Genomic DNA, 16,234 nt, shown 5'->3' on the forward strand with positions numbered 1-16,234 from the left:
AAATTACCAGTTCAATGTTGTCGTCACAGGGTGCAACTGAGGAGTGTCAAGCTGGACGCTTGCCTCAATTATAGCGCTTGATGAAAAGGCAGCAGAAAGTGCCAAGCCTTTACTAGAGTATAGGTGGCGGTTCTTTCATTGCAGAACCAATTAAATAAATGGTTTTGAATTGTCCTTCAAAAGCCATAACTTCCATAAATAATTAGGCAGGGAAATTATTTTAAAAAGAGTTTATTTGAAATAAAGTATAGCAAAGATTTGTTTGTACAATTCACCAGGAGTTGGTTGCATTTTCAACTCCCCTTCCCTAAAAGTAGATGGCTTTAATGTAGGTATTTTCACAATTTTACATCAGGAAATACAAGAAGTTTTCAGCAAATGTATGGAGCAGTCCTGATGCCCAGTTGTAGGGAGTTAGCTTGTAGAAGGAGGAAGCTCTGACGCATAGATGATCATGCATAGGCAAACTTTAGCTATACTAGGAGCTCATAAAAACTCAGGAATATTAGTGATTCACACTACATAGATTTTTGTGCCATTACATTTTAGAGGATTTAATTTACATTATATTCTTCGGTGGGGGAGGCATGTGTCTGAGAAGGGGAGAGAGAAAGAGAAAATGAGAGAGGAAGAGTGACAAAGTTTTTTCTGTCTTCAAGATCATTCTATTGATATTAAGCTATTTAAGCTTTTCCTTTGCAAACCAACTCTTCCCCCTCTTTAAACTTTCAATTCGTTACTTAGATTTAGCGTTTGAAGACCCTTTTACGCTCAAAAATATAACTGCCAGTGATAGGAAGTCTGTAGTGGGACATTCTTCCCGATGATTAAATTTTTCATTCTTAAAATTATTATTATTTTGTTGTTAAAAAGTACTACGTAGTTGTAAAGCACCTGAGAAGTTTGTGTAGGTACATTTCTTAGCTTCTCTATAAAATAGATATAGTCTCTCCTTTATGTAGATAAAGGATATTTTTCATGGGTCATCATGAAAAATATCTATAATTCTTTGGGTCTCAGTTGAGGAGTGAACTATTTTAGCTTTTGCCTTAAATAGCTGAAAATTATCCACTATTTCCTACGGGAGCATGTTCTTACAGAATAATTAAGGTTAGGTTATACATATAGTACAACAGTTTCACATTTTTAATTTTAGGACTCATACTAACTATAAGATGTTGAGTAACCCAAAATTTTAAATACATATTATTTCTCTTGCCTCATACTGTTCTTTTTGTCTTGAATGTTATTCCATCACTTTTTCCTTTGCATGTTTTCACACTTTGCTTACTTCTCATCCTCAGTGAAACCCAGAGAAGACCCCTCTGACCCATTAGACCTGTGCAGGTTCCTCTACTATACATGCTCAAGGTTCCTGTTTTTCTCACTACGGGCATTTAGCACAACTGTAATGAAATTGTTAACTTTGTAATTAGTTTAGTGTGTTTCTTCTGTTACACAGCCACAGTACTATGCAACATTCATATAGTTCTCTGGAGAAAAGAGAAAACCTTTAATAATAAAGAAAGATTAAACAGTGTTTGTTAAACCATATTTATGTAACAAGATGTTAAATTAGGACATTTCCAGTTTCTTTTTCAGTTGAACTGTAAAGCTTTGGAATTTAAGACAGGCACACCTGCATACAGACTTTGCAACAGGGATGCACTTGTTGCACTAGATCTCAGTTTGTTGCCTAATCCAGTCAAGGTAGGCTGTCACTCGAGTATACACTCCTGGCTTATCTGGCAGGCCACACTGATCTCCCCAGCTTACTATCCCCACAAGAAACCAAAGCCGCCGTGAGTCTTCTTGCACTAGCGGGCCGCCAGAGTCACCCTGTAAAAAAACGGAATGACTGATTACTGAAGTGCAAAGACAAACCCAAAATATTAAGCTTATTTCTATGGCAGTCGAGGAAGGAGTCACATTCATTATACAAATAAAGTCAGCCTGTTTCCTTTTGAAATATTATACCAAGTCGTGGAAAAATTACTGAAACCCTCAAAGTACCCACGTCATTCCTTCAGCAAGTCTGAGAAGATGACAAATGCATTTTTCAGATTTCCCCCAGTCACTGCGTGGCTGCCTCCTACTCATCCAGGCTTTCTCTCCTTCAGGAAAACTTCTCTGGCCAACCTTTTTCCTTCACACTCTCACCCTCTCCAGCTTTGGGCTCAAGTGTTCTTCATTGTGTCCTTATATCTTGTGTGTGTCTCTGTCACTGCTTTACTATTTTATAAAAGCATATTTGTGCCTTTGTGTGCCTATTTACACTTAATCCCACTGGTCAGTTTTTTTGTTTGTTTGTTTGTGTGTTTGTTTTGTTTTGATGTAGCAGCTGCACGTCTCTGAAACACTCACTTGCATTTATGATATTTGTTCAATGTCTGTTTTTCCAGATATACTATAAGGTCCAACAGGAAAGAGAACATACCTATTCTGTTCACTGCTGAAACCTAAGCTTCTAGCCCTTAGGGGATATTTGTTGAATGAATGAGTTTCTAGAAGTTTCACTTATCTTCCTAACCTTAGCACCCTGCATGGTGTCTGATGCATAGTATATCATCAAAAAGTCTTCTTTTGGTGAAGAAATTTATATAGTCATAAGCAAAACACTCCTAATGACATACTTACCACCCAGTCATAATAATGAACTAACCAACCAATAAATATTTGTGCACATAATAACCTAGTTGGGGAGACAGATTGAGTATGTCTTACGTTCTGCACGATGGATTAAGTCTGTGGGTTCTGAAACTAGATAGTCTGGACTTAAGTCCTCCACTTACCAGCTATGTGACCTTTGGTAAGCTGGTGAATAGCTCTCTGTACCTCTGTTTCCTCATATAATGTTTGTATGAGTTTAAAACTCGAAGCACTTTGAGTACAGCTTAGCATATAGTATAGTCAGTACTAATAAAAGTCAGCTATTATTACCAAGTGTGCTTCTAAATTAGTCAGCTATTCATCTGGCTGCTCTTAGTAGCTAGCTCGTCCATACCTGTTTAATTACTGGTCTAGATGGGGAGAAGGGTCAGTGTGTGAAGTGCCAATATGCATGGCAAGTACTTCATGAAACTGGTTGTCACCTGCTTCTTTTAGACGACATATGCATGCTTCAGTTAACCAGTTCTCAGTACTTTATATTATTGTTTTTGTAGTGTTTTTTTTTCTATAGTGAGAAATTATTTTGCATGATGTCTGACCAAATGTGGGCAAGCAAATGTTAAAGCAAGAGGGACTTGTAATTTTTCCATACCTAGCCAGCTTCACTGCTTGACCACAGACACTTGAATTTGTGTCCTCTCTTATAGACCATAGACTTGCTGAATGCAGGGATAGTATTGTTGTGCTAACATGCCTGGTGCATAGAAAGTAATTAATATAATTCCTTTGAATTAATGATTGTAAAAATGAACAAAAGAATGGATAACAGAAATAGGATCTTGTAAGCTCTTATGTAAAGTGCTGTGTTTTTTTTTTTGAATTGTGAACTATGCATTATAGTATTTCAGTTAAAAATCAGTGAGGCCTAGAGTAGAATATACATGGAAGGTATCATGGTGAGGTACAGCTTGAACTGGGCTTGAAGGAAGAGAATAATTTGTATGCACTGAAGGACAGAAGGTAAGGGACGTTATAAATGGGAAAATAATGAATAACACCCTTTTAAAACTCATGTTTATTTTTAAGTCTTAATTAATGGTCTTAGTAGGTCTGGAATTGTCAGTGTTGAGGTGTGTTGCTTATTTGATTGATGGATTCTTTGGAAGCTGTTGTGAAACTTGAGAATTTGTTGTTTCAGGGCCAGTAGTAAAAGAGAAACAGGAAGGAGAGCGAGAAGGGTTTCCTAGCACAGAGACATCTCCACCGAAAGGAGATAAAGGGCTGGGTAATTAACAGTATCTCGACAATTGAAAAACAAATCTCCACCTACACACAACTTGCAGTTGATAAAAATGTTTCATTTTGGGAAAAGTGCTCATGGATTGGGGGCTTTACATAAAATGTGAGAACTATTTTTTATCCACTTTTTAAAGACCATGAGCACTAAATATGAAAGTCAGTGACCTTTTGATGCGAAGAATAATTCTTATCCTTCTGTATACAATTCACCCATGAAAACAGCAACAAATTACTCAAGTAAACAGATTGATTTTTTTAAAACTCCAGACTAAAAGAATATGTAATTTCTGACACCAGCTGTTCCTGTTACTATGTGGAGTTGGATTTCATATATGTGGACAAAACCTATTAAAACATGTAACTGCATCAATTATGTTTAGATAATTTAATTTAAAATTTTAGAATTCAAATTTGATTTTAATCACTTTACAGTGAGAATTTCATATTTGTTGTTTGTTTTTGTACATTTGGTTAAAAATTATGGGCTAGATCCAAATATAATAGTTATTTCTTTTCTTTTTCATTTGTACTGTTTCATTATTGTAGGAGCTTTTGTGACTCAAATTACTAGGATTTTGTATAAATTTTCTATCTTCAAGGTGTCCATGAATTATTATGTATCTCTTAAAATTCATTTATTATATATCAATTAATTTTTATAATATAGTGATTAATTTTTTATTTAATCCTTCATAGCAGTGAAAAGGTTGAGGTTAAAGTTATTAACACCAGTGACCATGGTCTACATTAACAATAGTGAAATAGATGAGATTTCTTTGTTGCTTAACATGTGCCTGATATATTTAGTCTTCATTTAATTTTTCTTAGTACCCAAAAAGTTAGGTGCTATTATGATTATCCCCAGCTTTTAGTTAAAGAGACTTGGTAATAGAGGTTAAGGAATTCAAATCGAGGTCTTTCTGATTCTTGCGCTTTGGATGGTTAACTACTCTGTAATTTGGCCTCTCAGACTTAATGCTTTCATGATAGATAAACTTCATTCATAAAAAAATTTATTTCTAAAATCTATATTATAAATTTTAGAGGAACAGGGCTGTGTATTGTAACTGTTACCCTTATGTCTATCACATTGTCACATACTAGGAAGTACTTATACACTTCTTGGATGATGGCATGGATGAGATTGTCTTGAGCTTACCTGACATGCATCCACTCCACCTTGAGGTACTCCAGCACACAGCATTCCAGACAAGATGGCTCCATTATAACTATATGGTGCATTACATACATCATTACTTATTATTCTGACCTGTCCTTGCCTTAGCTCTGGAACTGTGTGGCCTGTTTGGTATAAAAGCAGGAAAAAAATGGACTTAAAGATGTGTACATTATTGACCCCGTAATAAATTTGAGAAGAAATAAATGTACTCCAAACATTATTTCATATTTAACAATGAAGGCTCCTAAAGATTTACCCTGGAGTTTCTTCGCAGCAAAAATTCCCCAAGTAGATGAGGATAACCACTTTCACAGATCAGGTTTTTTTTCTTTTTTTGCTTTAGCTTTGTCACACAGTGCCCCTTAAGCCTTTAGAGAAAACAAATATCTTAAAATTGACTAAAAGCATTTAAATTATCCACTGACAGATTTTGGATTGGAAGATTACATATTGAATAACCTTTAACCTAGCAGCAAAAGAGAAACCAGTCTAGTTTCAAGGCTAAAGAACTAGTCTATTTTATATTGATGTACTCTCAGAAACACTACTAGTTTTTCACGACTGGTGCAAATGTTATCTATTACAACAATTTACTTTGGGCCACAAGAACACAATAGAACATGTTCTAGGACTATTAAGGCTTTGTATTATTCCTTGGAGAGACAATCTACAACATGGGTAAAAGCCCAGGGAAATTGTCAATGCTACCCTTCCACTCCTTCGCTGATACTCTTACTGGTTCTAGTAGCTCTTGTGCACTGTCCTCATTTTAGTTTCCATTTTATTCATTCAATAAACAAATATGACCAATGTTTATGTACACACCGAGTTTTTGCCATAGAGGCAGGATTTATTTTATCCCAGAATACTTTAAAGGGCAGTTAATACCTTAAGGATTATTAAGGCCTCATACAATGTCTAATCTAGATCCTCCCATTGCTTTGGGAGGCCAAGGCAGGAGGACGGCTTGAGGGCAGGAATTCCAGACCAGCCTGGGCAACAGAGCAAGAACCCGTCTGTAGAAAAAGAAAAAAGCTGGGTATGGTGGTACACACTTATTTATAATCCTAGCTACTTGGCAGGCTGAAGCAAGAGGATTTCTTAAGACCAGAGTTTGAGGCTTCAGTAAGCCCTGATTGCACCACTGCACTCCAGTCTGAGAAACAGTCTTTGTCTCTAAAAAACAAGCAAACAAACAAACAAAATCTTTTTTATTGTTTATAGGGAAGCTGTTTGAATCTTATAGAATCTCTGGATTATTAAAGAACTCATCTTTCTGCATAACTTTCTTTTACATTTTCCTATTACTATATTTGAGAATTCCTCATAGTTTCTGGGGCATTGCTTTGCTTTGCTAAGGAGACTCGGGGGTAGCCAGAGCTTGGGCTGAGCAGAGTATAGAATGGTTCTGTCTGTAGAAGAATAGAAACACCTATTCCAGGTGTTTCCTCATTTTAAAAATTACCTAATAGCAAATATAAGACATTTCTATTGTTAACTTTTTTTTCTGAGACACTTACCAGCATATTCTTGAGCGCCCCATCCTGTTACATAAGCAGTAGAGCCAGGTGGAATATTCTGGGTGGCAGCTGGGAGACACACACTATGGATATCTTTGGTAAAGATGACACTGTTCTCAAGTCTCACAAGCGCAATGTCATTTTCATGAGTTGCAGATTTATAATTGTTATGAATTAAAATACTTCTTACTCTCATTCTTTGTTTAGGAAGTGTTGTGGAAATACCAAATGTGGCAATCCATTCACGAGGATTAGAGTTGCTAAAACGTTATGAAAACACGCTATATGAGTAGGGAATTTGTGAACATTTCAGATATATAAATTCGTCTTAGCCATCCTGTACCACTATCTAGAAACTAGTGGATCCACATCTCTTTGCTATATTTTCCTGCATTATAAGCTGGCAAATGAGTTGAATTCTTCACTGGCCAAATACATGGTCACTTGTCTAAAGAAATGAAGAAGATTTTAGAAAACATATCATGGGGTGATCTTGGTGTTTTTCTATTCCAATGAAGTTATTCTGATACTTTAATGATAAGTAGCATAACACAAATATCTTCGATTTCTCTTTTGTCCATACCTCCCTTCCCATTTACGCAACTAAGAAACCTGAAATAATGAACATTTTAGATTTAACTAATTTCTTTCAATCCCTGTCTTTTCCTTTAGCCAGGAGCTCCATTTAAATAGTAGTGTTGATAAGGGGCATTCTTATCTTGTTAATGGATGAATAATTTTTCTGCACTAAGTCTGATAATGGTTGAAGATTTTGGTATATGTGTGTGTGTGTGTGTGTGTGTGTGTGTGTGTGTGTGAATATATATACATATGTATGTATGGGGTCTTCAAAAGTTCATGGAAAATGTATATTATAAACAAACTGCATGGATTTCAAAAATTTTTGCATGCAGATAAACTCATACTAACTTATTATACTGAACAAGATCTAGTTTGAAGTACTAAGAGGAATAAGACATGAATTTGAAAAGAGCCCTTATCAAGGCAACATGAATGCTGCTAAAATTGAAGCAAAAAAACATCAAATTTATGGTGAAACTGGAAGAATGGTGAAATTATTTATGCCTTACAAAAAGTTTATGGCGACAGCATCTCCTCCAGTCCTCAGTTTACTAATGGATAATGTGTTTTAAGAAAGAAAGAGATGTTGAGGGTGAAGCCCGTGGAAACAGACCATCCACATCAATTTGCTAGGAAAAATTTCATCTTGTTCATGTCTCAATTAAAGAGGACCAACAATTAACTGTGAGAAACAATAGACAACACCACAGACATCTCAACTGCTTCAGCCTATACAATTCTGACTGAAAAGCTAAAGCTGAGCAAGCTTTCTACTTGATGGACGCCAAAACTGTTCTGCCCAGATCAGCTGCACACAAGGTCAGAGCATCCAGTAGAAATTTTAAACGTGTCAGATCAAGATTCTGAAGTATTTCTTTGAAGAATTATAACAGAAGATGAAACATGGCTTTACTAATACAATCTTGAAGACAAAGCACCATCAAAGCAATGGCTACAAAGAGGTAGAAGTGGTCCAGTCAAAGCAGAACCAGACTAGTCAAGAACAAAAGTTATGACAACAGATTTTTGGGATGCTGAAGGCATTTTGCTTGTTGACCTTCTAAAGGGTCAATGAAAAATAACATCTTCTCATGAGAGTAAGAAAGTTAGCCAAAGCTTTGGTAGAAAAAGTGTCCAGGAAAGCTCCACCAGAGTCCTTCTCCATCACAGCCATGCTCATGCTCATTCCTCTCATCAAATAAGGTTAGTTTTATGAAAGTTTCAGCAAGAAATCACTAGGCATCCACCTCTCAGCCTGATTTGACTCCCTCTGACTTATTTTTGTTTCCTAATCTTAAAACAATCTTTAAAGGGCACCCATTTGTCTTCAATAAGTACTGTAAAAAAGTAATGTAAAAAAGACTGCATTGACATAGTTAAATTCTCAGGACCCTCAGTTCTTTAGGGATAGACTATATGGCTGGTATTATTGCTTAGAAGAGTGTCTTGAACTTAAAGGAGTTTATGTTGAGAAATAAAGTTTATAATTTTTTATTTTATCTTTTAATTTTTTTTCCATAAGCTTATTGAACTCCCCTCATATATAGGTATACGTATGTGTGTACAAGTATATGTGCATCTATGTACACAGGGGAAGACAGAGAGAGAACAGTAGCGTAAAAAAAAAAAAGGACATTACCTTTATGACCTAGGAATAGGGACTTTTTGGCTAAACAACAAAAACACAAACTAAAAGGTAAAAAAAGAATGAATTCTATTAAATCAAAATTAGATATACTATAGACAAATTTACCAGATGGATGAGAAACCATGGGAAAACATTGGTAATGTTTAATAACTAAAATTTTTGTAGAATATATTTTAAAAGTCTGTAAACCACTAATAAGCAGAAAAACCATTATAAAATAGGCAAAGAATATTAATGGCAGTTCATGGTAGGGGAGATCAAAACAGGTCTTAGATATATGAAAAGACACTCAAACTAGTAAACTGAGAAATTAAAATTATAAAAATGAGCATCTTATGTACATTTGAAAGATTGATACAACTTAAACAAAAGAATAATACTAAATGTTGATGTGGAGGGAAATTGGGCCTCTTTTGCATTACTGGTGAAGATTTAAGTGCCTGGAAGGTATTCTGGTATATTTAGCAGCCTGCATGTGTGCTTCTGAAATTCCTGAAGGTTTACAGAAAGATAAGTACAAATATTTTGTGTGTGCTCTTTGTGGCAATGGGAAGGTAGGTCATGCAACCTAATTGGATGAAGGAAATATGGTGGCTGCATACCGTGGGGTGCTATGCAGCAGTGCATCAGAAGAAAATTCCAAGGATTGAGTGAAAACAGTAAGAAACAATATTAGACTTTTACACAATGCTACTTATTTAAATTAAAGACATATAGATACAAAAAAATATAGGTTTTATAGGTTCATGCATGTACCTTTAACACATGTATATTTCGAATATATTAGTATGAGGCATATGGGCGGAAGGAGGGCAGTGGAAGTGAAATCCAGGGATGACAGGAGGAAAAGAAAAATAAAATGAGAGAAATGCCTTGTACAGACTGATGAAAATAAGGATCTGTGATTTGGAGGGCTGATTAACTTAACATTGTTCGTAAGGGTTGAGTAAAAACAAAATGTAACCAAATAATACCAATTTAGGAATTTTATGGAGATTAGATAGTGAAGTTAATACAGACAATAAAAATTATATGACCGGAAATAGTTTTATAAGACACAGTAGTTTGTGTAAGAGTGAACCTGAGTTTAAAATTTTGCCGAAAAAATATTAGAAAACAAACAAACCCATGTTGGTTTTATATTCAACTTCTTTCGCTCGGAATCTTTACAGTGAAGGTTCTGAAGAGACTCTTCTTTCTTTCCTTCCTTTTCTCTCTTCCCTCCCTCTCTTCCTCCCACTTATTTTCTTCCTTTCCTTCTTTCCAGCAAGTGAATTAGAGCATCATTTTGGAACAAGTCACATTTATATTTAAATCGTGGCTATGCCACATATGAAAAGTGTTATTTATGACAAGTAATTAATAGCTCTGGGGTTTATTTACATATAAAATGTGATTGGTGATAACTTCTCACACAATTGTTAAGTATTAATGAGACAAATGTATTATGTCAAGTATAGTGTTTGGCACAAAGTGAACTTTCATGAAGGTAGCTATTATTTTCATTAATTATAGTTCAACAAGCCATTGTTAAGTGTCTATTTTGTATAAGGAATAGTATGAGTCTCCAGGAATAAAAATATAAGTAATTATGGTCTCTTTCCTTGAGGAACTCCACACTAGTGAAGGAAACTGACAAGAGGTAAGTCAAATATCACAAATCATGAGAACAACTGTTAAAGGCAGAGAACAAATTTCTGTGGAACTCAATGGAGAGGAAAGAGAGTATCAGGGAAAGCTACATAGAAGAGGTGATAATTCAATAATCCTCTTTGATAAGACCTCATCACTTCTATGTACTTTGATGTAAGGCTGGTCATGCCCCAAACAAATCCTCTCTGATGGTTCTCAGTGACAATCAGGTCTTTAGGGAGGGGTCCAATACAAGGTTCACAGAGTTTGTTAGCTTTAGTGGATCAATCATGGTAATGAATAGAAGGATGTGGGGTAGCAAAATTCAAAGTTCCATGGATTCCTGTGGTGATCATTGGTGATATTTATAACTGTGGCTTTCATTATAGTGATATCATTTAGTTTTTGGTGGTTGGGCCTGAATAGGGCTTAGAATCCAGTAAGGTTTCTATTCCATTCTTGGTTATACTAAGTGCCTGATAAGTCCAGGTATTTTAATTCCTGGTTCCCACACTCAAGAGTATGATTGAAATCAATGCGTGCCATTTCTGCTTTTTGGCCTTTCAAGTGGCAATAAAGATTGAAATGTTTTTGTGAATTTTGTCTCTTGGGTTATTTGGGATATAGTAATAAATTTGCCAATTTACCTCAGAAAACTGATAATTCTGGAAGTATCTTTTAAAATTTCAAATTTGTTCACTGCATATAAAAATATTGTTATAAAATTACCATAAGAAAAATTCAAAATAATTTGGGATTTCCTAAAACTTTAGTTCAGAAACTACTCTAGTCTTTTAAATGTTTATTCCTTCTAAATTTAACAAATACTTTTGTAATAGGCACTGTACCATGAAGTAGTGCCTATAAATCTGAAAAAGACTACTTAGAAATTATCAAAAATTTCATACAATTCAAATAGAGATTTGGGAAATATATTAACATTACGAGGATAAGCAGATTGAGCAGATACTCATAGGTAGGGAAATGTAGGAAGAGTCCAGGGGAAGAGAACAATGCTGTTTATCTGAAGCTCAAGGTACATGCTTTGAGAAATAAGACTGGATTGATCTGGCTATGGAAGGTTTTGTGTGTGTGGTAAGGAGGTCCAATTTAGAGTAAGAGTCTGAAAAGAAAATTGATATGGTCAGGGGCACACGAGTTCAAATCTCCATTATTTTCTGGGTGAACTTTTTGAGTTAAGTTCCCAACAACTGTTGTGGTCTACGATGCCCCAGTAACAAGGCAGGTTTGAAATAGATTTTAGTTACGCTGAAATCTAAAATCCTTCTTTTATGAGCAATGTGAACTTTTCTTTTTTCCAATAGGGTAAGTTTATGCAACCTACTCTCCACTGGCAGCATATCACCCTAGTGTTAGCAATAGTTTAGTCACCTCAATTGAGAATTCTTATAAGTTGCCTAAATTAATTTTATTTATGCTACTCATTGTAATTGATCATTATTTTTGTGCATTCTGATTCCAACATTCGAGTGTAAGCTCTTTGAAGATGGAGGCAATACTTTGTTTATACTAGTAGCTTCTACAATATATAACACTGTGCTTATACTAGATACTCAATAATCTTTATGAATGAATAAATCAATGGCATGGGTTTAGGTCTAGGTTAGCCATCAGCTTCCATGATATAATGTGCAAATCTTCCACAACAATTCGTTTTGCTAACATTTAACATATGTTTACATTAGTGTACTCAATGCTACCAGTAACACTAAGTCACAGATAACAGTGTTGTCCCTTAATTTGGAAAAAAAAAATAAAGCTTATGGAGATTTAGTAAATTTCTTAAGCTTTTATAGCTAGGATTTAAAAAACATTCTGACATATAAACCTTTGTTCTTTACTGTGCTAATATATTATTACCTGAAACAGAGAAATAGCACTAAATTAGCATGCTAAAGGGGAAAAATCCTTTTCCTTTCATAAATAGGAAGAAAATTCTTATTGATTTTTTTGCATTGAATTATTTCTGGCTCAATTCAGTCGTAGGGTAGAGGGTGCAGTCCTCATGACCTGTCTATTCTGATTGTTCCCAGATGGGTAGGTAGCAGTAGCCTCACCTTCTGAAGCAGTGAGCTGCTGTTATGATCCACATGTTACTGATCAGGCTGCCTCCACAGTGGTGGGCATTATTGAGCCGTAGACTGACTTGCCACGGCCAGCTTCCCTCCTCAGCCTCAGTGCCTCCAATGATTCTCTGCTCAGACAATGTTATTAGGTCTGGACCGGCCCCACATTCTAATGAGAAAAGAGCATTAATGTGCTGGGAAGATCATGATTCCTTTACATTTGGAAGAAGCTGAAGAGTCTTTCCGTAATTTATGACTTTTATGTCTTATATATTCTTCCTCAGGACATGCTGGACTTTCCAAAAAGCATGATCAATATATTTTTACAATGCATTTGTGACTACTGTTGCTTATAGATGGCATTTTGGAGAACATTTCTGAATTTAGTTGGCATATAGGCTTCCAATTTTGAGCAGCTTCAGAGTTCCCTGGAATTCCCCATGAGTTGAGGTTAAGATAGGTCATTATTGGATGTGCCAGCTCAGGCCACAGACTCCTGGGAAATTTCCTTTTTCTCAATAGTCTTGCTATGCTCAGTGTGGTTTGTGGGCCTGCAGCATGGGCATCCCCTGAAACTTATTAGAAGTGCTGATTCTCAGAATCACATCATGGGACAAATCTAAAGCTGCATTTTGATGTGAGGTTCATGCACACATTGAAGTTGGAGGAAAACTGGTCTCATCCAAAAGACTCCTTAGTGACTGCAGTTCATCTTGTAGAATCCAGTCCACCTCCAAGACTGATGCTGTATTACCAAACATGCCCTCAAAAAGGAGTTGCTATACCACAGAATATTCTTGAGGGTGACAGAGGGTTTCTAGTATCTAAATAAGGTTTATTTAAATGTTTTCAAAGAGCCCGTGAATAGTCTACTGGCCAGAGCTGAAATGGGCTGCGGTAGGCTGATCACCCAATTCCTCTCAACTCGCATTCCCATGATTTTCTTCTCTTGTGTAGTCTATTACTAAGAAATTAATGGTAAATCACACAACTATTGCTGGGCTGGCTCTTAAGTAGTGCCCTGGTTTAATAGCACAACCACCTAAAGCCTTTTTTTTCCTAGCAAATTTCGTGGATAAAGGAGGACCAGGCTTCCATTAAGAGATACATATGTTCCTTTGTGGCATCTCCCAAACAAATACCCTAGTAAATTGCTTATCACAGTTTCATTAACAATAAGCATGAATTAAATATGTAGTGAAGCTGAAAAACACCCATAGGACTACCATCACTTTGTAAAATCACTTAAGTACCTAAGATAGGCCAGCTACCAGTACACTGAACTAATTTTTAACTGCATTCTTTTGGTCAGAGAAGTAAGTTGCTGTTTTCTAGGGATTGCATTTCTGCTATCCTAGCCTGAGAGTACATAGGATGATGTTGAAGAGTAGTGACTTTTCCTTCAGGTTATAGACCCAAAGCTGAGAAGACTTCTGATAATTCTTTTTTATTATACTTTGTGATTAACCTGAATTCACAACAAAGCAAGCTACTCTGGTGGTTAGGAGAAGCTACATAAACGGTGTCATCAAACATAATTTGTAAGTCTACAGAAATGCCACCTTAGAACCAGGGCAGTAAAAGGTTCTCAAAGCTGCCAAGGAAATTTTCATGAGGGCAATTTTGAGTGCAGAGTGGGTAGTCCTCCACTACAACTCCTTCCTTTTTCTAAAAGGAAAGGGGAAACCTAAAGTCCACTCCATGGGACACTTGGGATCAGCCCTGTCTTGTTTCAACACCACCTGAGCGAACTAAGAACAAAGACATCAACTTGATAGATACTGCCTTGGCCAAAAGTACACAAAAGACTTGCACTTTTACTCTTTATGATTTGGCAAATTATAATTACAAAATAATATTAAAACTTACCATTAATAAGCCAATTTGCTGCAGCCTGGTCAGTAATTGCTAGTATTAAAAAATGAGAATAAGATAAATACAATAATTTCTTATACACCATAATTTCTTAAAGTACAGTACTCAGACAACAAGAAGCAAAATTACTTGGTGGGGGGGTGGGGGGGTTCCTCTAAAATGCAGATTCCTAGGCTTCCTTTCAGACCTGCTGAAACAATCTCTAACTCATGGGCCCTACAAATCTCTTTGTTTACAACCTTTTCCCAATTTGTTGTTATGCATACTAAAGTTTGTACTTTAATTTCTCATTAAATAATAGATATCTCTTTTTTTCAAGTTACTCAATTTATATGGGAAAACAGAAGCATAAGCAAGTCATTGAGATGCAATGTGATAAATACTATAAGGGAAGTTAATTTGTCATGTACTCAAATATATGTATATTACTCTAATGACACCATTCTATAATAAGTGCTGCAGATTTAACTGTGAGCAAAATATAGAGGACCTGCCCTCACATAATTTACAAATAGAAATTAGTCAAGCAATCATTCAAATAAATGTAAGTGCAAAGTAGAGAAAAGAAAAGAGAGTAACTAATATAAATTATATGGAGGAGATAATATTTGAGCTAGAGGAAATAGCATCTGCACTGTATTTTGAAGATCTGAAAGGAATTTTTCAGGCACACAAGAGGACAAAAGAGATTCCAGATGGAAGGTATAGTGGGGACAAATGCTTGGAGGTGTAAGATGTTTGTGGAGCAATAAAGTAAGGAGAGCTAGTGCATGTGTTGTGTTTAGGGAAATGGAGGGTGAGCCTGGAAAGGAAAATATGTCAGTATCAGAAGGTAAAGGTCTGTCTATTTCAATTTAAGAACGGCATACAAGACAGTTTTCTCTGCATGTCCAACAGCCATCTCAAACTCAATGTGACCCAACTTTATCCAAAATTTGCTACTTATTATTTCCTTTTAGTAAAATGACACCACTTCCAAAATCCAAAATTTTCTCAAACTCCTCCTTTTCATCATTTCCACATCTTAAAATCTCCAGGTTCTGCACCTCTGTCCTCTATCTTTTGAATTATTCCATCCTCCTCGCTCCTTTTGCTACTACTTTCGTTCGTGGTTTCATCATTTGACATCAGTACAGTTACAATAATTTTCTAACTGAATTCCACCACTTTTGCTCCTTTTCAGTTTATGTACCTCTACCTTACCAGACAGATCTTTTTTTAAAAATGTTATGTTAGATCATATCCTTGCTTGATTGAAATTTTTAATTGAGAAACCCATCATTTTTATTTCCTGCAAGATAAATTAAAACTTTTCAAGACAGGTTTCCATACTCTCTCAAACCGACTTATGCAAAGTTATTTCCCACTAAAAGTTTCACAAGGTTTGAGTATCACGTTTTGCAAGCTTCAGTGGAGCCAAATCATACTTTTAGAGACAGAAAATTTTAAAAAGCTGGCCATTCTTAATTTTTTGAACAAAACAGACTTAGTTTGAATCCTGACTGTCTCATATACTGACTGTGTCAGCCTAGGCAATTTATCTTTTCTAAGGGGGACAATAAAACTATCTATGGGATATAGTTATTGTAAGGATTAATCAAGAAACTGGAAAACATCATTCTCAGTAAACTATCGCAAGGACAAAAAACCAAACACCGCATGTTCTCACTCATAGGTGGGAATTGAACAATGAGAACACATGGACACAGGAAGGGGAACATCACACTCCGGGGACTGCTGTGGGGTGGGGGGAGGGGGGAGGGACAGCGTTAGGAGATATACCTAATGCTAAATGACGAGT

General features: G+C 35.8%; 1 protein-coding gene across 1 annotated transcript in view; it reads right to left on the reverse strand.

Annotated features, from left to right (window-relative positions):
* Positions 1 to 215: 215 nt before the first annotated feature.
* The window catches only part of LOC116468310 (transmembrane protease serine 11D), a 62,595-nt gene continuing 46,576 nt past the window's right edge, over positions 216 to 16,234 (reverse strand). The window contains exons 6-10 of the mRNA XM_032151932.1: positions 14,428 to 14,466; positions 12,550 to 12,727; positions 6,610 to 6,869; positions 5,069 to 5,211; positions 216 to 1,839 (exon numbers count right to left, since the gene is read on the reverse strand). Coding sequence (XP_032007823.1) covers positions 1,678 to 1,839; positions 5,069 to 5,211; positions 6,610 to 6,869; positions 12,550 to 12,727; positions 14,428 to 14,466 — 782 coding nt within the window. The 3' untranslated portion in view covers positions 216 to 1,677. The remainder of the gene's footprint in view (positions 1,840 to 5,068; positions 5,212 to 6,609; positions 6,870 to 12,549; positions 12,728 to 14,427; positions 14,467 to 16,234) is intronic.

This window comes from Hylobates moloch, unplaced genomic scaffold, assembly GCF_009828535.3.
Source record: "Hylobates moloch isolate HMO894 unplaced genomic scaffold, HMol_V3 SCAFFOLD_2, whole genome shotgun sequence".
NCBI classification, from domain to species: Eukaryota; Metazoa; Chordata; class Mammalia; order Primates; family Hylobatidae; genus Hylobates; species Hylobates moloch.